The following is a 24,879-nucleotide window of genomic DNA, read 5'->3' on the forward strand; positions in this document are numbered from 1 at the left end:
AGATTAGGCTGAATTGGTGGTGGAGTTTTTGTGTCTGTCAGTAGTGGTTTATCTTGTAGTGAAGTCGAAGTAGATACTCCATGCGAATTGGTATGGGTGGAGGTTATACTTAACAGCTGAACTAAGTTAATAATTGGCTCCTTCTACTGACCCCCAGACTCCGATAATATAGTTGCTGAACATATCAGAGAAAATTTGAGTCTCGTAACAAATAAATACTCCACTCATATGGTTATAGTTGGTGGGAACTTCTACCTTCCCTCGATATGATGGCAAAAATACTTGTTCAAAAACCGGTTGTAGGCAGAAAACATCTTCTGAGATTGTCCTAAATGCTTTCTCTGAAAATTATTTTGAGCAGTTAGTCCACAAACCCACGCGAATTGTAAATGGTTGCGAAAACACACTTGACCTCTTAGCCACAAACAATCCAGAATAATAGAGAGCATCATGACTGATACAGGGATTACTGATCACAAGGTCGTTGTAGCTAGGCTCAATACCGTTTCTTCCAAATCCACCAGAAACAAACGCAAAATAATTTTATTTAAAAAAGCAGATAAAGTGTCACTGGAAGCCTTCCTAAGAGACAATATCCATTCCTTCTGGACTGACTATGCAAATGTAGACGAGATGTGGCTAAAATTCAAAGATATAGTAGCAACACCAATTGAGAGATTCATACCTCATAAATTGGTAAGAGATGGAACTGATCCCCCATGGTACACAAAACAGGTCCGAGCGCTGTTGCAGAGGCAATGGAAAAAGCATGCGAAGCTCAGAAGAACGTGTAATCCCGAAGATTGGCTAAAATTTACAGACGCGCGAAATTTGGCACGGACTTCAATGCGAGATGCCTTTAATAGGTTCCACAACGAAACATTGTATCGAAATTTGGTAGAAAATCCGAAGAAATTCTGGTCGTATGTAAAGTACACAAGCGGCAAGACGCAGTCAATACCTTCGCTGCGCAGTGCCGATGGTACTGTTACCGATGACTGTGCCGCTAAAGCGGAGTTATCGAATGCAGTTTTCCGAAATTCCTTCACCAGGGAAGATGAATTGAATATTCCAGAATTTGAAACACAAACAGCTGCTAGCATGAGTTTTTTAGAAGGGGATACCTTAGGGGTTGCGAAGCAACTCAAATTGCTTGATACGGGCAAGTCTTCAGGTCCAGATTGTATACCGATTAGATTCCTTTAAGATTACACTGATACAATAGCTCCCTGCTTAGCAATCACATACAACCACTCACTCACCGATAGATCTGTACCTACAGATTGGAAAATTGCGCAGGTCGCACCAGTGTTTAAGAAGGGTAGTAGGAGTAATCCATCGAACTACAGACCTATATCATTGATGTCGGTTTGCAGTAGGATTTTGGAGCATATACTGTATTCAAACATTATGAATCACCTCGAAGGGAACGATCTATTGATATGTAATCAGCATGGTTTCAGAAAACATCGTTCTTATGCAACGCAGCTAGCTCTTTATTCGCAGGAAGTAATGGCCGCTATCAACAGGGGATTTATTTTATTTATTTATTCATTGTTCCATGGGACCAAATTAAGGAGAAGTCTCCATGGTCTGGAACAAGTCAATACATGAAATTATAACACGATATTAGAAAGAGACAAAATGAAATATAAAAAACATATTCAGGTGACAAGTAAGTTTAAATAAAGAAAATCAACAATGTAACACTGGAATTTGCTTAATTTTTTAGATCTTCCAGGAGCTCCTCGACAGAATAGAAGGAGTGAGCCATGAGGAAACTCTTCAGTTTAGATTTAAAAGAGTTTGGGCTACTGCTAAGATTTTTGAGTTCTTGTGGTAGCTTATTGAAAATGGATGCAGCAGAATACTGCACTTCTTTCTGCACAAGAGTCAAGGAAGTGCATTCCACATGCAGATTGGATTTCTGCCAGGTATTAACTGACTGAAAGCTGCTAACTCTTGGGAATAGGCTAATATTGCTAACAACGAATGACATTAAAGAAAATATATACTGCGAGGGCAATGTCAGAATTCACAGACTATTGAATATGGGTCTACAAGACGTTCTCGAACTTACACTACATATAGCTCGAACAGTCCGTTTTTGAGCCAAAAATACCCTTTTTGAATCAGAAGAATTTCCCCAAAACATAATACCATACGACATAAGCGTATGAAAATATGCGAAGCAGACTACTTTTCGTGTTGAAGTGTCACTTATTTCAGATACTGTTCTAATGGTAAATAAAGCAGCACTTAGTTTCTGAACAAGATCCTGGACATGGGCTTTCCACAACAGCTTACTATCTATCCGAACGCCAAGGAACTTGAACTGTTCCATCTCGCTTATAATATGCCCATTCTGTCTGATCAAAATATCGGTTCTTGTTGAATTGTGAGTTATAAACTGTAAAAACTGAGTCTTACTGTGATTTAACATCAAATTATTTTCCACAAGCCATGAACTTATTTCATGAACTACATTATTTGATACTGTTTCAATATTACACACAAGATCCTTCACTACCAAGCTGGTGTCATCAGCAAACAGATATATTTTTGAATCACCTGTAATACTAGAAGGCATATCATTTATATAAATAAGAAACAGCAGTGGCCCCAGCACCGATCCTTGGGGAACACCCCCCCTTAACAGCGCCCCATTGGGACTGAACATCACTACCACCCTCAGTATTGCGGAGAATTACCTTCTGCTTTCTGTTCTTAAAGTAAGAGGCGAACCAATTGTAAGCTACTCCCCTTACTCCATAATGGTCCAACTTCTGCAGTAATATTTTGTGGTCAACACAGTCAAAAGCCTTCATTAAATCAAAGAAAACACCTAGTGTTTGCAACCTTTTATTTAATCTGTTCAAAACCTCACAGAGAAAAGAGAATATAGCATTTTCAGTTGTTAAACCATTTCTAAAACCAAACTGAACATTTGACAGCAAATTATGTGAATTTAAATGCTCCAGTAACCTTGTATATACAACCTTCTCGATAACTTTAGCAAACACCGATGGCATAGAAATAGGTCTATAATTGTCAATATTATCCCTGTCTCCCTTTTTATAAAGTGGCTTCACTACCGAGTACTTTAATCGGTCAGGAAACTGACCACTCCTAAAGGAAAAGTTAAAGATACGGCTAAGTACTGGGCTAACATACATAGAACAATACTTCAGTATTCTGCTAGATACCCCGTCATATCCATGAGAGTTCTTGGTCTTTAGTGATTTAATTATTAACTCAATCTCCCTACATACTTGTCAGTATCATGGAGGAGCATTTCAGGTAACAGTCTCGGAACACTTTTTTCTAAGAGCGCTATATGATTCCCTGTTGGGACTAGGTTTCTATTTAGTTCACCTGCTATATTCAGAAAGTGATTATTAAATACTGTACATATATGCGACTTATCAGTAACACGGACATTCCCACTATGCACTGATTCTATATCCTCGACCTGTCTCTGCAGACCAGCCACTTCCTTTACGACTGACCATATGGTTTTAATTTTATCCTGAGACTTAGCTATTCTATCTGCATACCACATACTTTTTGCCTTCCTAATAACATTTTTAAGCACCTTACAATACTGTTTGTAATGGGCTGCTGCATTTAGATTCTGACTGTTTCTAACGTATTGATATAATTGCCACTTTGTTCTACAAGATATTCTTATCCCTTTAGTCAGCCACCCAGGCTGCCTGTTAGTGCTAGTACACTGTTTTGAACGTTCTAACAGAAAGCAACTTTCAAAGAGCATGAGAAAAGTCTTGAGAAAAGCATTATATTTATCATCTACTGTATCAGCGCTATAAACATCTTGCCACTCTTGTTCCTTGATAAGGTTTACAAAGGTCTCTAGAGCAACTGAATCAGCTTTCCTAAACAGCTGATGACTATATTTAAAACGTGTTGCAGCACAAAGATCTTTTAGAGTTAAAATTTGTGCATGATGATCTGAAAGGCCATTCACCTTTTTGCTAACAGAATGCCCTTCTAGTAATGAGGAATGAACAAAAATGTTGTCTATGGTTGTTCTACTGTTCCCTTGCACTCTCATTGGAAAGAATACGGTTTGCATAAGATTATATGAATTAAGGAGGTCTACCAGCATCCTCTTCCTTGCACAATCACTTATACAATTAATATTGAAGTCACCACATATAACAAACTTTTTGTATTTCCTATAAAGTGAACCAAGAACCTCCTCTAGCTTTAGCAAAAATGTTGTGAAATCAGAGTCTGGGAATCTATAAATAACAACAGTTAGAAGTTTAGCTCCATTAAATTTAACCACACCTGCACAACATTCAAACACCTTTTCAGTGCAGTACTTTGAAACATCAATTGACTCAAATGGGTTTCCGTTTTTCACATACATGGCTACTCTCCCACACCGCAAAGAGCTCCTTGAAAAGCTACCAGCCAACCTGTATCCTGGTAAAGGAAGCCTCTGAATTATCTCCTTATTTAAGAAGTGTTCAGATACACCAATAATTTCAGAGTCAACATCTATAAGCAATACACTAACTTTATCTCTAATACCTTGTATATTTTGATGAAATATACTAATTCCCTCATTACTCGGATACCTAAGCTTTCTCAAAAGTGGTTCCTTTGTTAGAGAGACTTCCCTTAAGCAGGAATACCTATCAGCTGACTTCAATCTAAAAAAAGTGCAGCTCTAACACCCACTACTGCAGGAATTTTCCCATGAGTGATCCCACCAACCCCACCTATGCTGTCTCAAGTTGATTCCGTATTTCTAGATTTCCGGAAAGCTTTTGACACCGTTCCTCACAAGCGACTTCTAATCAAGCTGCGGGCCTATGGGGTATTGTCTCAGTTGTGCGACTGGATTCTTGATTTCCTGTCAGGAAGGTCGCAGTTCGGAGTAACAGACGGCGAATCATCGAGTAAAACTGAAGTGATATCAGGTGTTCCCCAGGGAAACGTCCTGGGACCTCTGCTGTTCCTGATCTATATAAATGACCTGGGTGACAATCTCAGCAGTTCTCTTAGGTTGTTCGCAGATGATGCTGTAATTTACCGTCTAGTAAGGTCATCCGAAGACGAATATCAGTTGCAAAGCGATTTAGAAAAGATTGCTGTATGGTGTGGCAGGTGGCAGTTGATGCTAAATAATGAAAAGTGTGAGGTGATCCACATGAGTTCCAAAAGAAATCCGTTGGAATTCGATTACCCAATAAATAGTACAATTCTCAAGGCTGTCAATTCAACTAAGTACCTAGGTGTTAAAATTATGAACAACTTCAGCTGGAAAGACCACATAGATAATAGTGTGGGGAAGACAAGCCAAAGGTTTCGTTTCATTGGCAGGACACTTAGAAGATGCAACAAATCCACTAAAGAGACAGCTTACACTACACTCCTTCGTCCTCTGTTAGAATATTGCTGCATGGTGTGGGATCCTTACCAGGAGGGATTGACGGAGGACATCGAAAGGGTGCAGAAAACGGCAGCTCGTTTTGTATTATCACATAATAGGGGATAGAGTGTGGCAGATATGATACGCGAGTTGGGATGGAAGTCATTAAAGCAAAGACGTTTTTCGTCACAGCGAGATCTATTTACGAAATTTCAGTCACCAACTTTCTCTTCTGAATGCGAAAATATTTTGTTGAGCCCAACCTACATAGGTAGGAATGATCATCAAAATAAAATAAGAGAAATCAGAGCTTGAACAGAAAGGTTTAGGTGTTTGTTTTTCCCGCACGCTGTTTGGGAGTGGAATGGTAGGGAGACAGTATGATTGTGGTTCGACGAACCCTCTGCCAAGCACTTAAATGTGAATTGCAGAGTAATCATGTAGATGTAGATGTAGATGTAGATCCTCCTTCATACTGGTCTCTTTCCAGAATGTTTGAGTCGCAAAATTGGTTCCATGTGGCCTCCGGATGCGAATCCATCGAGAATAACTCTCCAGACCAAATTGGGACTCACCTCTGAAAAGAATATTGGTCCATCGTTCAACTGACCAAGTGGCATATGATGGCTCTACTCTGGACGTTTCCGTCTGTGAAGACACACCATAGGCAAGCAGATAGCAGGTCTCTAACAATAAAGGCCACTCTGCTAAAGCCTTCTGTATGCCATTTGTCTTGATATAACATGTCCAGGGGATGCTGCAAGGTCAGATTCCAGTTGCAGCACATTATTAAGGCAGTACCGTTGTGCCCTTACAGCCAAATAACAGTCCACTCTTTCTGATGTCACATATGGTTGGCCTGTCCTGGTCTTCAGGATACAGTCTCAGTCTCTTTAAATTGTTGCCTCATCCAAGAAGCAGCAGAACAATTCACATTAAGCCATTTGGCCACATCAGTTTGTGACTCTCCTGCTTCCATTCTTCCTATGGCCCTCTACAGAAGAGAGTCTGTAGGTGTCTTCTCTGTGCCATACTGCACCGTCTGTGACTGTGTACACAGTGATTGTGGATGTGGGCTACCTTTCCAACACTACCCCACTTGATAGGTGCCCTGACATCTTTGCTGGTATGGTTGTCCGTTGATTGGAATGCCATCTTCCATGCAGAATACAATCGTGATGACATCTGTTGACAGTTTGTATGAGTATATCATGAATTAGACACAGTACAGGTAAATATCAGTTTGTTGCTTTAATTTTGGACCCCAGTGTATATTCACATGGTATAGGGAAACCAGGACACCCACTTGGTGATTATGATTGCATCTACAGAGATAAAAAGCATACACAACAAAGACTTTGTCATACTTTTGGGAGGTTCTAATGACATACACAAAATCAAAATGGAAAGTGCTGTGTGCGATCTTAAAAACTGACTGAAAAATCTGACACATACAAATGTCATAATTGTGAATATTCCACATCAACATGATCTTATAAGGCAGTCGCCTGTTAATACAGAGAAACAAAGTGCGATAACCTGTTTGCTAAAATCTGTGGACATTTAAAAAAAGTGGAATGCATTGATGTGAGCAATAGAGGATGGTAGATTTTACACTCAACATGGACTACACCTGAACGGCTTGGGTGAAGAATATCTGGTGAACATGATAACCAAGGGGGAATAATAAAACTTCAAAACCAAACCCATAATCGGACCACCCTCACTAGACCTAACAGGAACAAGAAAAACACTTCAAAACAATGTGGAAGCGATAGAACCATCAGCAGCAAGAGCAAAACACACAAAAAAATGCAAGGTGTCAGCAGAAACAACAGTGCATAGTGACGTGAATGAAAAAAAATATACCTCCTCATCAACCAAATGATTTTTTAGACAAGACAAGAAAAATGAGAAGTCTCCTAGTTAAAAAGTGCTCAGTGTTTCAAAATATCCATTCCATAAGAAATAAAGTGCAACAGCTAGAAGTGAAACTGCGGACTGTTGATAGGTCACATGTTTGTATAACAGAACATTGGTGTAGGCACTCTGAAATTACTCATGTAGCTCTTTACTCATAAATTTTAGCATGCCATTGTAACAGAACCACTGTGAGAGGTTGTAGATCATGTATATTTGTTAAGAAAGCGAGTATGTATAAATCAAGCAATGGAAAACCCAGGATGGAATGTAACAGTGTGGTTTCAGTTGCCCGAGACTACAGTTGTGTGTGTGCATGTGTATGTGTGTGTGTGTGTGTGTGTGTGTGTGTGTGTGTGTGTGTGTGTGTGTGTGTGTCTATTGTTGATAAAGGCCATTGACTGAAAGCTTTAAGTGTGAAACTCTTTTTATTGTGCCTATATGCAACTCAGCATCTCCACTATATGGTGAATATCGAGTATGTATAAAGTTAGAAATCACATTATTTTGTTAAGTGAAGAAAAATATGTAGAAATATCAGCTATAGAAATAAGAAAGCCATATATGTTCCAAAAGTAACTATACTATGTATTTATCATTCTTCCAGTGGTGACATACATACATTCATAGTAAAACTAATCCAAGTATTGGACATGGTTACGAATCCTAAGGGCAAAATTCTCATTTGTGAAAATTTAAACATCAACACATTGAACCCAGATGGGTTCTGCAACGACACATTTTTGAGCATATGTACAGTTATAGAATATCACCATTGATTAACACAGCCGCAAGTGTAACTATGCATTGAGCATCAATCATTGACCATATATTAACTGACTTAGAGAAAGAAAATTGTGGTGTTGTTGTAGGTAACCTGGGCCTCACAGATCATTCAAGTGTGCTCTTAAATTTAAACATAGCTGTAGAAAAAAAAACTAAAATACTCACACATGGAACAGTCTTCTCTAAAGAAAAGAGGGTAGAATTTAATGTGGAAACGAACAATGAAACATGGAAAAGTGTACTTGGAGACTAGTATCAACAGGAAGTTTTCAAAGTTTCCATCAAAAATTAAATTCAGGTTTGAAGAAGTGTTCCCAAAAGTACTACAAGTCACTAAAACACATAAGAAAAGTAACTTGGTGACCAATGGTACAAGGCAATCCTCTGTAACACTCAAACATCTTGGCAGCATAAAAAACAACCAAAATGACCCTGCACTTAAAAAATACTACCAAACATACAAAAATATGTGCAGAAAATTTTTAGTAACAGTAAAAAGGTCTCAAAATTATAAAAAAGGCAGAAAACAAAACAAAAATTGCCTGGAGTGTCACCAAACAGGAGACAAATAGCTAAAAGACAAAACTGGTAAACATACCATTACAGTGCAATGGTAGCACAATACATTATCCCAAAAGAACTGAAAATTTTGCAAATCAATATTTTAGCAACATAGCTACCAAGCTAGAACACGAATTTGACAAAATACAGCTGCACAAACACTGAACTACACTGAAGAGCCAAAGAAACTGGTACACCTTCCTAATATCCTGCAGGGCCTCCGTGAGTACATAGAAGTGCCACAACAGGACATGGCATGGACACTACTAATGTCTGAAGTACTGCTGGAGGAAACTGAAAACATGAATGCTGCAGGACTGTCCATAAATCTGTAAGAGTACGAGGGCTGGAGATCTCTCCTGAACAGCATATTGCAAGGCATCCCAGATGTGCTCAATAATGTTCATGTCTGGGGAATTTGGTGGCCAGCGGAAGTGTTCAAACTCAGGAACAGTGTTCCTGGAGCCCTCTGTAGCAATTCTGAATGCGTAGGATGTTGCAGTGTTCTGCTGGAACTGCCCAAGTCCATCAGAATGCACAATAGACATTAATGGATGCAGGTGATCAGACGGAATGCTTACATATGTGTCACCTGTCAGAGTCATATCTGGACATAACAGCTGCACACAGCCCACACCATTCCAGAGCCTCCACCAGCTTCATCAGTCCCCTGCTGAAATGCAGGGTCCATGGATTCTTGTGGTTGTCTCCATACCCGTACATGTCCATCCACTCAATACAATTTGAAACGAGACTTGTCCGATCAGGCAACATGTTTCCAGTCATCAACTGTACAATGTTGGTGCTGACAGGCCCAGGTGAGGCATAAAGCTTTGTGTCGTACTGTCATCGAGGATACACGAGCGAGCCTTCAACTCTGAAAGCCCATACTGATGATGTTTAGTCGAATCATTTGCACACTGACACTTATTGATGGCCCAGCATTGAAATATGCAGCAATTTGTGGAAGCGTTGCACTTCTGTCACACTGAACAATTCTCTTCAGTCACTTTGGTCCCATTCTTGCAGGATCTTTTTCCGGATGCAGCAATGTGAAGGCCACTTGTTGACAAACTGCCTGTTGGCTTCTGCCTTGGGTTCTTCAGCTGACGTTCATCTGATGATTTTTCTGACATTTAACCAGCACTTGTGGCTACTTGCGACAGCTGTTTGCTGCAGCACGGGAAGCCAGGACCCATTTACCTTAAGACTTTCCTCTTTTTTGTTGAAGCCGTTCCTATTTTTGTGTATTTCTACAGCTCCTCTGAACAAGTGAATGTGATAGTTCTTCTCTACAGCCAGAACTTCTGTGCTGGTGAATTTTACTACATGGTCGGTCTCACACAGAGCGAGCTCTGCCACAGCTGATTTCTCCACCTGCAATTTTGTTTATGTTCTGTAATCCTTGTGTTGATCAATCGTCCAGTCATTCCAACATAAATGTTTCTGCAAGTGTATGGCGTGCAGTATATTCCTGGCATTCCAAGTGGGTCCTTGTCTCCTTTGCTGATCTGAGACACTCTTTGATTTTCTTTGTCAGTTTTTAAATAATCATGTTTGCACAATATATGGCCAATTTTATCCGTCAGTCTGTGAATGTATGCCAGAAAGGCCATACCCGACACTTCTTTTCCTGATTTCTCACTTTGCCGAGTGTTTGGCTCTTTTATGCATCTAATATCACTTGTGGAGTACCTGTTGCTCTTCAGAACACTCTCAAAGTGTCGTATTTCACATCTGAGATGCTGTGGCTCACTTATTCATCTTGCCCGCATTACAAGCGTCTTAATCATGCCTCTTTTCTGGTTCAGGTGGTGATTTGATAGTTTGTGCAGGTATCGGTCTGTGTGTGTCGGTTTTAGAAATACATGTTGTGTCCCAGGTTTTCACCATCCCTTGTGACCAGCACATCTAGAAATGGTAGTTTTTTGTCCTTCTCTACTTCCATTGAAAATTTTATGTTGTCATGGAGACTATTCAAGTGTCTTAGAAAGTCACTGAGCTGTTGTTCACCATGGCTCCACACAATGAAGGTATCATCAACATATCTGTACCACACTTTAGGCTTATAATGTGCCAAGTCCAGTGCCTGTGCTTCAAAGTGTTCCATGAACAAGTTGGCCACCCCTGGACTAAGAAGACTACCCATGGTGATGCCTTCCAGCTGTTCATAGAAGCTGCCATTCCTCGTGAAATAGCTCATGGTAAGACATGCATAGAAGAGCTTTGTGATGTCTTATGGAAAGATGGAACCGATGCGCTCCAGAGAGTCCGTGAGTGGCACTTTTGTAGACAAAGAAACAACATCTTCACTCGGTGAATTGAGAAATCAGAAAAAGAAATGTTGGGTATGGCCTTTCTGCCATACATTCCCAGAGTGACAGACAGAATCAGATATATATTGCACAAAAAAACTGCATAAAGACTATTTACAAACTGACAAAGAAAATCAAGGACTGTCTCAGATCACCAAAGGAGACAAGGGACCCACTTGTAATGCCAGGAACATACCGCATACCATGCACATGTGGAAAAGTTTATGTTGGAATGACTGGACAATCAATCAACACCTGGGTTACAGAACATAAATGACATTGCAGGTTGGGGCAGGTGGTGAAATCGGCTGTGGCAGAGCACGCACTGTGTGAGACCGACTGCACCGGAAATGACTACAGAGGAGCCCTCGGACGTTGGCGTGCCAGGTACACATAGTCTGTGGCTGCAAGCTCAGGCCCTGGCCACCACCAGCAATGGAGGGTGAATGTTTGACACTGCCAGCCATTCATGCTGGCAAAACGTCAGAAAAATCATCAGAAAAATGTTGGCCAAAGATCCTAAGACAGAAACGAACAGGCAGTTTGTCATTTGATGTTTTACCAGATTCTTGATATTCACCATATCTACATCTACATCCATACTCCGCAAGCCACCTGACAGTGTGTCGCAGAGGGTAACTTGAGTACCTCTATCGGTTCACCCTTCTGTTCCAGTCTCATATCGTTCGAGGAAAGAAGGATTGTCACTATGCCTCTGTGTGGGCTCTAATCTCTCTTACTTTATCCTCATGCTCTCTTCACGAGATATCTGTAGGAGGGAGCAATATACTGCTAGACTCTTCAGTAAAGGTATGTTCTCTAAACTTCAACAAAAGCTTGTACCAAGCTATTGAGCGTCTCTCTTGCAGAGGCTTCCACTGGAGTTTATCTATCATCTTCGTAACGTTTTCATGATTACTAAATGATCCTGTAATGAAGCGCACTGTTCTCCGTTGTATCTTCTCTATCTCTTCTATCAACCCTATCTGGTACGGATCCCACCCTGGTGAGAAGTATTCAAGCAGTGGGTGAACAAGTGTAATGTAACCTACTTCCTTTGTTTTTGGACTGCATTTTCTTAGGATTCTTCCAATGAGTCTCAGTCTGGCATCTGCTTTACCAACGATTAATTTTATGTGGTCATTCCATTTTACTCGTGAAATGGTCATACAGGAAAATCCTCACTTCACCACTACTTCAGAGATGCTGTGTCCCGTCGCTCATGCACCAACTATAACACCATGTTCAAACACACTTAAATCTTGATAACCAGCCATTGCAGCAACAATAAGTGATCTAACAACTGTGCCAGACACTTGTTGTCTTATATAGGCATTGACGACTGCAGTACCATATTCTGCCTGTTTACATATCTCTGTATTTGAATATGCATGCCTATACTAGTTTCTTTGGTGCTTCAGTGTATAAATTCTCAAAGGAACACTCCTAATGGTTTTGGTGAGCCAATGTGAAATACAAAGACAAAATCCCAAAAATAAGCTCAGGTGGTCATATCTTCCAAAAATAATATGTTCAATATGATACAGAATAACTGTAATGTAGAACAAGTCTTTAGTGAGAATGTCTTCTTATTACATACCAGTTGCAGCTGCAGCTTCAGTACCTTCCTCATTTACTTCAATGAAAGCTTTGTGGAAGACTTTGCTGACAACAAGACCAGGTTTGGAATCATTAATCCCCGTAAAATCTGCATTGCAGTCATCAAACATAGCCTTCATGCCAAGCTGAAAGTTCAAGTGCATCTCTTTTAAAACTAGCATAAAAAATTCTTCAATAACAGACAATCTTTGAAATAATGAACGTTACCATCACTGACATTCTCATGTATCTTTTTATTATGAAACAATGAATTATTGAAATAAATCAACTTGTATAAACATTTTCCTGTTCGCTATGACTTGCATTATGAACTGTGTGCAGCAACGTACAGATAGCAGCTGCCACTGATTACCATTCACTTATTACCATCCACACACAATAGCTTAAAAGTAAAAAGACAAGACTGATCACAATACTAATCTTCTGATTAATCTTTCTTAGAGCTACAGAATATTGACACATCGCCCCCCCCCCCCCCTCCCCACACACACACACACACACACACACACACACACACACATACACACGCTCACACTCGCAAATGCAACTCACACAGACACACGACCACAGCCTCTCACAGCTGAAGCCACTGGCTTGTCTATTTCGACAAGAGCCTTGTTGGCAGAGAGGGGAGGGACAGCAGGGTAGGGGTAGGGGAAGATGCTGTGCTGCCTGCAGTAGCATGCAGGAACATGATGGCTAGATCACAGAGCTGCTACGTGCAGGGTCAGGAGGCTTTGCTGGGTGCTGGAAAGGGGGGGGGGGGGGGGGGGGGGGGAGAGTGGAAGTAAGAAGGGGAAAGAGACCTATTATCATCTTTTTATTTATATTTCTCTTTCATCTCAGTGCATTTTCACAAAATTTTAGTTCATTTTCACCTTTCACTCCCTTAAGTTTCACCTTTTCTTCCCTATAGTTCATCCCTTTCACCTTTTTTGTGATTTTTTTCTCCGTATTTTTACACATACTCTTCACTGTGGATCCTTTCTCCTAACCTATGTGCCAATACAGAAAAGTCTCTGTATCTCTATCTAGAACACAGTTGTACATACTGTTCCACCTCTACAGTGTCTCCATCAAATCTTCCCTGCACCCATTCATAGCCAACAACCCTGCAACCATGCCATGTAGATATATTAAATTTACCACACCCTCAGGAACTCCCTCCAATCATTGAACAGAATCCAGATCCTAAACAAACCCAAAACCCTATCATGAACTTTTCCTCAAAATACCTCAGTCCCACGGTTCCTTAAAATGCCTCAGTCCCATGGTAGCACTGATCAGTTTTTTCTAAAGGCCTTATGTTTTGCCTCATTCACACATTCAATCATACTGGTCTTGTTAAAGACCTTCTCTCCTTCTCCCCGTCTCTGGATTGGAAACACTTGTTTGCCACCAACCCTACCAATTGAATTCAATACAGAACCAATATTGAATCCTGCCTGATGCAGTTCACTCCTCCATCTGACCTGATCCACTCCACTATCCCCAGATCATCCTCATTAAATTTCCAGAATTACCTAACTCTAAGCCTTGCCTCAACATTTTCAAAATTCCTCAACATGGGAATTCACCTACCATCTGCAGAAAGAGCAGCAATCCACCACCTAAAAACTGATCCCAACCTTATTATCTGACCTGCCAACAAAGGTTTCACTACTGTAGTTATAACCACAGGGATTACCTGACAAAGGGACTCTAACAGCTGTCAGATATGTCCACCTACAAACCCTGCTACAGTCATCCCATTCCAGATATCCAGCAGAATCTCCAGTCCCTCCCAAATCCTTAGGTCCATCTCAGAACTTCTCTCATAAGTCTCTCTTTCTCCTCACCATCACCACTGCCCCATGGGGTACATGTTTTCTAAAGTCCCTAAACCCAACCATGCCCCATTGAGGCTAGTTAACATGCCCCCTAAAAGGCAATCTAGGTCACTGTGGACCAACACCATCAGCCTATTAGCTACAACCTACCCTCCTATATAAAAGATACCAATCATTTCCTCCACCCACTCCTCATAGTTCCTGTTCCTTTACTATCCAGTGACCTGCTCATCATTGTCACTGCCACTCTTTCTACACAAAATTTGTTAATGTCTGACAAAGTGCAAATCTAAAATGTCATTCCTAGTTGCCATGACCAACCATATCCTCACCCATAATTACTTCTCTTTTGAAGGCATCACCAACCTATGCCAACTTATTCATTAGTCAGAAGAGTCCTTCCTAACACACCAGAATCACAAATCCCTCACTGGTTCAGTTCACTGATAGAATCTTGATGACCTGGGTTGAGGGTGAGGATACCCTATCCACATTCCTCCATAATATAAACACCTTCTCCCTCATTCACTTCATCTGGTCCTCCACAACCCAACAAACCAACTTCCTCAGTGTTGACCTCCACCTCAAGGACAGCTACATCAGTACCTCTGTCCATGTTAATACTACCAGCCAACAACAATATCTCCACTTTGAGAGCTGTCACCTATTCCATATGACGAAGTCCCTCCAGTACAGCTTAGCCACTCATGGCCATCACATCTTTAGTGACAAGCAGTCCCTCTCAAAAGAAGCCAGGGGTTTCACTGAGGCTTTCACAGACTGATATTAGCTTCCCAACCCTTGTCCAGAAACAGATCTCCCAAGCCCTGTCTCTCCGATCACCTACCACTTACCATACATTGATCAACCAGAACGTTATGAGCACCAACCCACTATCAATACAAACCCATCAAGGTGAAAGCAGCATCAAGTGGTGAGGAGTGACTGCTATCAGAGACACATTCAGTGCATATAGTATCAGTGCTGTCTGTATGTAGAATGGGGAAGGTGCACGAAATATCTGAGTTTGAGCGAGGGCAGATTGTGATGGCCCGGAGGCTCAGCACAAACATTTCAGAAACTGCATGCTTGTTAGATGTTTGAGGAGTGCTGCAGTGAGTGTCTTCAACACAAGGTGAAACCACATCCAGGCATTGTGGAGTTAGGCACTGAACACTCCTAATGATGGGCCTCCGCAGCCAATGACCCGTGCATGTGGCAATGTTAACACTACAACATCAGCAACACCAACTTAAATGGGCACATGACCATTGGCATTGGATGTTTGTGCAGTGTCAGATTGTTGCATGGTCTGATGAATCCTGAACCTTCTTCATCATGCAAATGGGAGGGCATGAATCCACTGTCTTTCAGGAAACAGCTCCTTGACACCTGTACTGCAGGACAGAGTGAAGGTGGCAGTGGCTCTATTATGCTCTGGGAAACACCCACATGGGTCCAGCGTATCTCATGCAAGGTACCATGATTGCCAAGGAGTATCATACACTGGTTGTAGATCACCCCCTTCATGTCGATCATGTTTCCCTACAGCAGCGGCATTTTTCACCAAGATAATGTGCCATGTCACAAGGCCAGAAGTGTGATAGAGTGGTTCAAGTAACACAATGGTGAGTTCCATTTGATGTGCTGCCCCCTAGCTCACCAGATCTGAACCTGCTCGAACATGAATGCAGCGTCAGAGCTCAGCACATCCCTAACCGAAATTCACATGAATCAGGTGACTTGTGTGTGCAGATGTGGTGCCAAATCCCTCCAGCAACCTATCAAGGCCACATTGCTTCCATGACATGACACATTGTCACTGACATCAGTGCCAAAGTTTGACATACCGGCTATTAGTTAGGTGGTCATAATGTTCTGGATGATCAGTGTACATTCACTGTCCAACCACAAAGAAACACTACTCTCATGATTTCCACCAGGGTTTTGACTACCTCTGACCATGCTCTGAAATGAATAATATCCTCCCCACCCATCCCACAGTTGTATTCTACCACCCACCAAATCTATGCAATAAACTTGTCCCCCTCCCCCCCCCCCCCCCCCCCCTACTGCTCCCAATCTCTCCCCTCATCACTTGTATGTCTGCAATAGCACTAGATGCAAGATGTGTTCATTTACATAAATATTATGCAAGCTATTGTATGGTGCATGGCAGAGGGTACCTTGTCCTGCTACAAGTCATTTCCTTTTCTGTTCCACTCACAGCAAGAGTGAGGGGAAAAATGACTGTCTATATGCCACCAGACATGCCTAATTTCTCATATTTTACCTTCATGGTCCATATGCAAAATGTATGTTAGTGGCAGTAGAATCATTCTACAGTCAGTTTCAAGTGCTGGTTCTCTAATTTTTTTCAATAGAGGTCCTAAAAAAGAATGTTGTCTTTCCTCCAGATTCCCATTTGATTTCCTGAAGCATCACCATAATACTTCTGTGTTGTTCGAACTCACTGGTAACTGATTTAGCAGCCCAACTCTGAATTGTTTCAATGTCTTCCTTTAGTCTGACTCAGTGGGGATTGCAAAACACTTGAGCAGTACCCAAGAATAGGTCACATTGGTATCCTATATGTGGTCTCCTTTAAAGACGAACCATACATTCCCAAAATTCTCCCAAAAAACAGCAGTCAACCATTTGCCTTCCCTACAACAATACTCTTGTGCTTTCACCACTTCATATCACTGTTATGTTGTACCCAGATATTTAAACAATGTGACTGTGTCAAGCTGTACTACTAATGCTGTTGTTTTTCATACTCACCCACGTAACTCACATTTTTCTACATTTAGAGCTAGCTGCCATTTGTCACATCAACTATAAACTGTGTCTGAGTCATCTTGTATCCTCCTACAGTCACCCAACTTTGACACCTTCCCATACACCACAGCATCATCAACAAACAACCATAAATTACTGCCCACCCTGCCTGTCAGATCATTTATGTATACATCAAATAATAGCAGTCCTATCACACTTCCCTAGGGCACTCATGACAATAACCTGGTCTCTGATGAACACTTGAAGTTGAGGACAGAATGAATTTATGATATTCAGACTCAGAATCTGTTCAAGAATTCTGCAGCAAACTTATGTTAAGGATATTGGTCTGTAATTTAGCAGATCTGAGCTTTTACCATTCTTATATACAGGAGTCACATGTGCTTTTTTCCAATTGCTTGTAATTTTGCATTGCAAGAGAGATTCATGATAAATACAGGCTAAGTAAGGGGACAGTGCTGTTGAGTACTCTTTGTAAAGCCGAACTGGGGTTCCATCCGGACTTGGTGACACATATGTTTTCAACTGTTTCAATTATTTCTCTCTGTCAGGCATGAATATTACTACCGTATGTCATCCATATGGGTCTCTTTGTGATAATAAAATGATGGTATGTTGTATGATTCTCTTACATGCATAAAAACAGGAAAGAACAGAAAGAATGAACACTGAGAAGAGTCTCTCTCCTGGATGTATGATTTCTTAAACTTTGGCTTTTGTTTTGCTTTCTTCAACTGCTGCACCAGACTGGTCAACAAGTGACTGGATGGAAGCCTTAAATCTACTTCATGATTTCACATAGGACCAGAATTTTCTTGGGTTCTCAGTCAGGTCTTTTGCAAAGGTATGACAGTGGTAGTTGTATGCTTCACAGATACATCTTTTCATGGAAGCACGAATCTCTACTAACCTTTGTCTGTCATCATTTGAACATTCATTTTCTAACAGACTGCAGCAGCCTTTGTTTCTTCAGTATTTCCTGAACTTTTTTGGGGAAACCATCATGGGTCCTTTCCATACTTAATCCAATTACTAGGCACATACTTCACCAGAGCATGATTTAAATTTTTTTTTAAACTTTGTCCATAATTCATCTGTATGCATCTGAAACTAAATGATGTCAATTCATTGCCTAAGAGACATGCTAACAACTGCTTATCCATTGTTTCTACCAGAAACACTCTCCCAGCCTTCTCAACTGTTTCATTAAAATTCTTACATATAGTTAATATGATGACATCTTGACCACTAATCCCTGTCTCTATACTAGTGCCATCGATAAGGTGTGGCCTGTTTGTAGCAACATAGTCTAAGATATTTTCATTGTGTGTGGGCTGCCAAACTAGCTACTCGAGATAGTTTTCAGAAAGTATGTTCAAAAGTACTTTGCAAGACACAGTCTGTACCCCTGCAATGTTTTAATAGACACCTGAGTCTATTCTCAGTAGGTTAAAGCCACTTCTAACTATGAGGCTGTGCTAAAAAGTAATGCCTCAGAGTTTTTTATGTGAAAACTCTTAAAGCTTTTTGAATAAAACAAATATTATTAATATTCTACATCTTTATTCTTCATATCTACATATTAGCAGCCCTCTACCTCTACAGCACTCCGAATTGTAGCATGTAACATGGCAATGTGTAATATAAATGGTGTGTGCTGTAATCAAGTTTCAAATTTGAGTAGTTTGTCCACATGGACCATCCTCTTCTTCAGCATGACAATGCTAAATCACACAAGAGTGCAGCATCTACAACAATCCAACATATTGGGTGCTCTGTCATCAATCATCCTTCATACACCCCCAAATTGGTCCCATCTGATTTACATCAGTTTCCAAATTTGAAGAACACCTTCAAGGACTTCACTTATGTTATGAAGCAATGCAAGCAGAGGTGTGGTTGTGGCTCCATCAATAAAGTAAAACATTCTACAGCCTGAGTGACTATGCAGAGAAATAAATATGTAGACATGGAGAATAAAGTCATAGAATGCTAAAAACATTTATTTTGCTGATAAAGCATTAACATCTGTCACATAAAAAATTCAGAAGCATTACTTTTCAGCATGACCTCATAGTATTGCAAGATCTGGGCATTTACGATCTGTGTATTTATGCGCAGCAGACTGAAGACTTTCTTTGAATGACTAAGAACTGTCACAGCAGAATCAAGTGGCCAGTAAAAACAGTCACAGCAGAATCAGGTGGCCAGTAAAAACATTCAACAATTATTTGTTTTCACCTAGACCTGTTATACGTGACCAGATAACTTTGCTGCCACACTCAATTTAATGTCAATAGAGACAATATTCCGGTCAACTTCAGTGAACAGTGACCCTCCCATGACATCTAATTTGACATTCAGATATATATTACAAGATTTACTAATATCTCACAGCTTTCTACTTCAGATTTCCCCCAACTCTTAGTCCAAAGAATAATTTGAACATGAGAACTTTCCTGGAGGGTACCAAATTCAGGATCTTTGTTAAGAATACTTTTGCAATTTACTGATAAAATTTTGACAGTTGATGTGTCTTTACTCAGGACGTGGTCTGATTTTTCTATCTGCATACTGAATGATGAGTGTTCATTCGAGTACCTCAAACTACTATCTGGCCTACAAAACCTCTATGTGCACTCCACAAGTACTCTGCAACCCAGGTTCATGTTTCCTTTGTGTAGTGCACACCTGACCTATCAAGGGGAGTCCTACAATTCTCCACCCAATAATGCATATCTAGAAATCTGCAGCCAAGACTCTCACAGAATTGACAAAGCCTTTGGTTGAAATCCTGCACTCAGCTTTAAACCAAAGGACTCCGATCCACCCTGGGAGCAATGTTGCAAACTTCGAGCCCTGCTTCCACCTTATGCGTGAGGACAACAGCCTTTGCCACCTCTGCCAGATGCCTTTATGAACTGGAAAGGCCTCAGAATCCATGTGACAGGCATTGTTGATGTCAATATGTGCCACAACTTGCAGACGATTGCACCCTGCGTGCTTGATAGCCACATCCATTATCCCAGGTGAGGCCCTCCAGTAGAAATGATAAGTGCACATTGGTTTTCTTTCCAGCACTAAATGGTATCTTCGTAAGAGGTTGGAGCTTCCTACAACTAGCAAACCTCCCAACCACGTACACCTGCTCAGACTCTGTTGAAAGAATGGCCACCTGCTCCCTTTCAGAGTGAATAGGCGAGGCCATACAGACAGACAGCCTCCACATCAGCCCTCCATCTCAAGCAACACAAATGCATTACCACCCGACACTCACCCTGCTGTGAGGGCAGATACACTGTGTTGTGTTCACTAGGAAGTGGCTCGGCAGTGAAGTTTGTGGGCAAAACAAGTGACACCTGAGATCTCCCATACAATTTGCCAGATTCTCTGCCATCACTACACCCCAATGCTGCTGATGTTAGGCAATAGTGCATTCAGCTGTTCACAAAGTGCGGCCAGCTCCTCCTGCATCTGTACACAGTATGCACACATCCTACCCATCCTAGCATGACTAACTGAAGAAGTAGACTATAAAAGTGGACAGAAACATTGACATGTAACTTGCTACCCTCCTGACATATCACCAATGAACACGCTTGTGTCTTTATGAGCTGTGTAGCTGACTGTTCGGAAGAAACCTTCTCCTGCCTCATCAAAGGACCCATATGACCTACAATCTAAGCTGCAACCTCTATGCCACTTTTTACATGGACATAACAACTAACAAACTGTTTGTCCACATGAATGGCCATCAAAAAGCTGTATCTGTGAGGCAGCTGGACCACCCAGTTGCTGAACATGCCACCAACACAATATGCCTCATTTTAATGACTGCTTCAGTGCCTGCACCATTTGGATTCTTCCTACCACCTTAATATTTTCTGAATTGCGCAGGTGGGAACTCCCCTGACAACATATCCTTCATACCCCAATCCTCAACCCCAGCTTCAACCTTTGCTAGCCCCTGTCCTCCACGTACCTATCTCTTTCCCTACTTCCACTCCAACCTTCTATCCCACCTATGTCCCTATAAGTTTTCTCCCCTTCTCTACTTCTCTCATCTCCTGCACCTGCTCCACATGTCCCCCCCCCCCTCCAGGCACAGCCTGCACCTAGCAGTTCCACCACACACCTGCATGCTCCTGATCCCTACACTGCTAACCCGCCCCCTTCTCACCACATGCCTCCCTCCTTACCCTCATCACAGCAGATTGCTGTCCATGTCAGCCACAGTAGTAGCTAAGCCTCAGCACCCAGAGACAGTGGCCATGTGTGTTTATGTGTTTTGTATTTCAGTAGAAGGAGTTTGTCTGAAAGTTTAATCGTTTTAGTATCTTTTTTCAGTGTGCCTTTCTGTGACTCAACCCCTCATCCATGTAGTGAGTAGCATTCTTTGCTTTCCATATGCCTCATGATGACTGGGTGTTGTGTGATGTCTTTAGGTTAGTTAGGTTTAAGTAGTTCTAAGTTCTAGGGGACTAATGACCATAGCTGTTAAGTCCCATAGTGCTCAGAGCCATTTGAACCATTTTTTTTGCTTTCCATATTATTGTTAAATATTGACTCATGTCCGAGTGTCTGATTGTTTGATAACACAGTATTTGTATATTATACTGTCATTCTTTGTATGTGTTCTTTAAAACTAATTCCAGCAAAAAAAGGATAATAACAAAAAATGCATGCACTCGTGTTCAGAAAAAAAGCAGAACACCTCAAACAACTAGAGATAGGATGTTTATATTCACAGGACATGTACATTAGTATGCTCTGCGGAAATGATTAGCATTCCAGTCATCTTCGATCAGCATGTGTCCTGTTGCTTAATATGCTAAGGGTCCACCATGACCCTGATAACTTGTGCCATGTGTGATGGCATTGACATGTATAAGGTATGAATGGGTCCTATGGTATAGCCATCCATGTTGCATTCACCTGTTTCCAAAGTCCATCTATGGTGGTTGGCATTGGGTTGCAGCACTGCACCAGTTGTTTCACTACATCCCACACAATTTTGACTGGTGGCAAGTCTCGTGATCTATTGGGCCAGGGCAAAAGGCTGACATCCAGTGACACCAAGAAGATACATGTTCTTGCAGCAACATGTGGTTGTGACTTGTCTTACTGGAAAATGGTATCATGGTGGTTGTGCAGAAAGGGTATAGCTACCGACTGCAGGATGTCATTGACATTGATCACACTGGTCACATTGCACTGGACACACCAGCTGTTATTTGTGGTTGTACCCAATAGCACCTCACACCATAAGGCCTTGGCTTGGCACTGTATGTCTTGTGTGAATGAAGTCACTATGATGCCGCTCCCCCTGCCTGTGGCAAACCAAAATGCGGCCATCATTTTCAAACAAACAGAACCCAAATTCACCTGAAAACACCATCTGATGCCATTCCTGTCCCCAATGACATTATTCCATACACCATTGGCATCTAGGTGTTTCGCACATTCTTCAAAGGTAGGTGGAGAACTGGATGATGTGCACATAACACATGCCCTAATAAATGGCCACAAACTGTCTTGCCTGACAGTGTATGACATGTTCCACTGTTTCTCCAGAGCTGAGGAGGATGCAGATCTGTCCTGCAATGTCATTCAGATGAGGTGTTGGTCTTCTCAGGGGTGGAGGGATGAGCGCTCTGGGTGGTGCAACCACCACACACCCATTGCACAGCCAAAGCACTTTGTACCACACGAACGGCAATTCCCCGGATGGATGCATCACATTCTCTCATACCAATAAAGTGCCTTCTTTCAAGCTCACCGATTTGATGGTACAGTTCACACACACATCTCTGAGGCATCCTGCATGTCTGCTCAATCACACTGATTGATTACCTTCACTTTATAGTGACAATGAGAGCCATAAGCACATTTTACTAATAGAAGGTGTTGGAGCATGATATCGATGTTGACCTAGAACCTACGGGCCAACACTGTAAATGCTAAAATGCTAATCATAATCATTTCTGCAGAACATACTAATCCACAGACCACCTCATGATTCTCCATGCCTTGCCATATACTCTGCAACACGAGCTACAAGTTGTGTATTGTTTTCACACTTTCCTCTTGGCTTAGGCTGTAAAATTTAAAATCTCTCTTCACATTTTGTGATTTCATGAAAATGAAGGGGCAGTTTGGAAGGGGAAAAAGATAGTAACAGTGGATATCATCAAGTGAAAAGAGTAGTGTGCTTCATCTAACAGAAAGTCCTGGTAGAAAAATATCTAGCATGGTCTGAACAATAAATTGGGACATACCAGTGACTAGCACAAACATGGAGCAGGAACTAAACGTATTGTAGATACTGACATTCAAACAAAAATATTGCAAGAAAAAGACTGAATCACATGCATAATGGGCTTGAATGATGTCGCAAAATCCGAAGCAGATATTTGTGTAAAACCTCTACAGAATTTTCTAGAAAAGAATAAATGAAGAAATACAGTAGTTGCTACAGAGCCACATAGGCATAATCTGATTTATAGTGCCAGTGTAAATAAATAAAGTTCAAGTGTACACAGAAAAATAAAAAACCTGTGTTCTGAATATACAAACTGTGCAGTAGTAGTTATAAGCAAAACCTATGAAGAGGAATCATTTGTGTGTCAAAGTGTCACTGAAAAAATTAAAGAAAGAATCAAACAGAATAAACTGTCTATGACAGTAGTGGTTTGAATAATAACTGTAGTGTATGTCATTTTTTAGGATAAAAGTCAGTGATTTGACAGGTAATAAACCTCATGCATATGGGCTAGATGCTAAAATCAACACTCAAAAGGAGTATTTACAGATACATGAACATTCACTGCATTAGGAACAAAATATTGGAATTATAAAATTTTGCAATACTGAAAATGTTGGTGTTGTATGTATGTCAGAACATTTGCTGTCAGAAAATCAGGTATAATGTTATTCCTCAAGTTTAATCTGTTGGAGACAATATGTGCAAGAAGTGAAAGAAAGAATGGAGATACTCTAATATTCATTAATGCTTTAATGCTTTTTAACCCATTAGTGCCGTGTGTTGCCATATGGCAACGTTTGTAACACTTTTTTAAAATCATTGATTCCACGACATCAACGAAGTCAGAGTGATGGTAGCACTGGATTCCATTCCACAAGACTGTAAAGATCACTACAATGCAATAGTTTTAACAATACATTTAAATTCTGCAGCATAAGCAGTGTTGGAAGTCATTGTTTGCTGAATGATGAAGAAAAATGGAGTATAAGTTCGAGTAAATATGTTTTACACAGTAACTTACGATATATAATTCAGTTTTTTAGTATAGTTGTGCTTTAAATACTCAAATATGTATTCTTTGGAGGTTACTGCTTGCTGTGAAATAAATTACATTCATTTAGGCCGTTTGAATGTCGGTGTTGCCATATGACAATGCTAGGCACTTGTACTCAGTAAAATGACGAATTTTCTCTTTTTTGTTTTAGAAGAGGTTTCTCGCTTGCTGAGGTGCTGGGGATTCTTTATAATAACGATTTTGAAGGTGATGTGTTTGTTGAGCCCCCAGATCCGAATAGAGAAGAAAGATGGCTTATTGTATGTGCGGTGGCTGGATAACTCTGTTGTCACAATGATCTCTTCTTTATGTGGTGCACAAGT

General features: G+C 40.9%; 1 protein-coding gene across 8 annotated transcripts in view; it reads right to left on the reverse strand.

The window, feature by feature from the left end:
• LOC126458475 (leukocyte elastase inhibitor-like) overlaps positions 1 to 24,879 on the reverse strand; it is a 200,202-nt gene that overhangs the window by 81,081 nt on the left and 94,242 nt on the right. For all 8 annotated transcript variants that reach the window (XM_050095563.1, XM_050095567.1, XM_050095569.1 and 5 more), the window contains exon 7: positions 12,587 to 12,731. In XM_050095563.1, coding sequence (XP_049951520.1) covers positions 12,587 to 12,731 — 145 coding nt within the window. The remainder of the gene's footprint in view (positions 1 to 12,586; positions 12,732 to 24,879) is intronic.

Source organism: Schistocerca serialis, chromosome 2, assembly GCF_023864345.2.
Source record: "Schistocerca serialis cubense isolate TAMUIC-IGC-003099 chromosome 2, iqSchSeri2.2, whole genome shotgun sequence".
NCBI lineage: Eukaryota > Metazoa > Arthropoda > Insecta > Orthoptera > Acrididae > Schistocerca > Schistocerca serialis.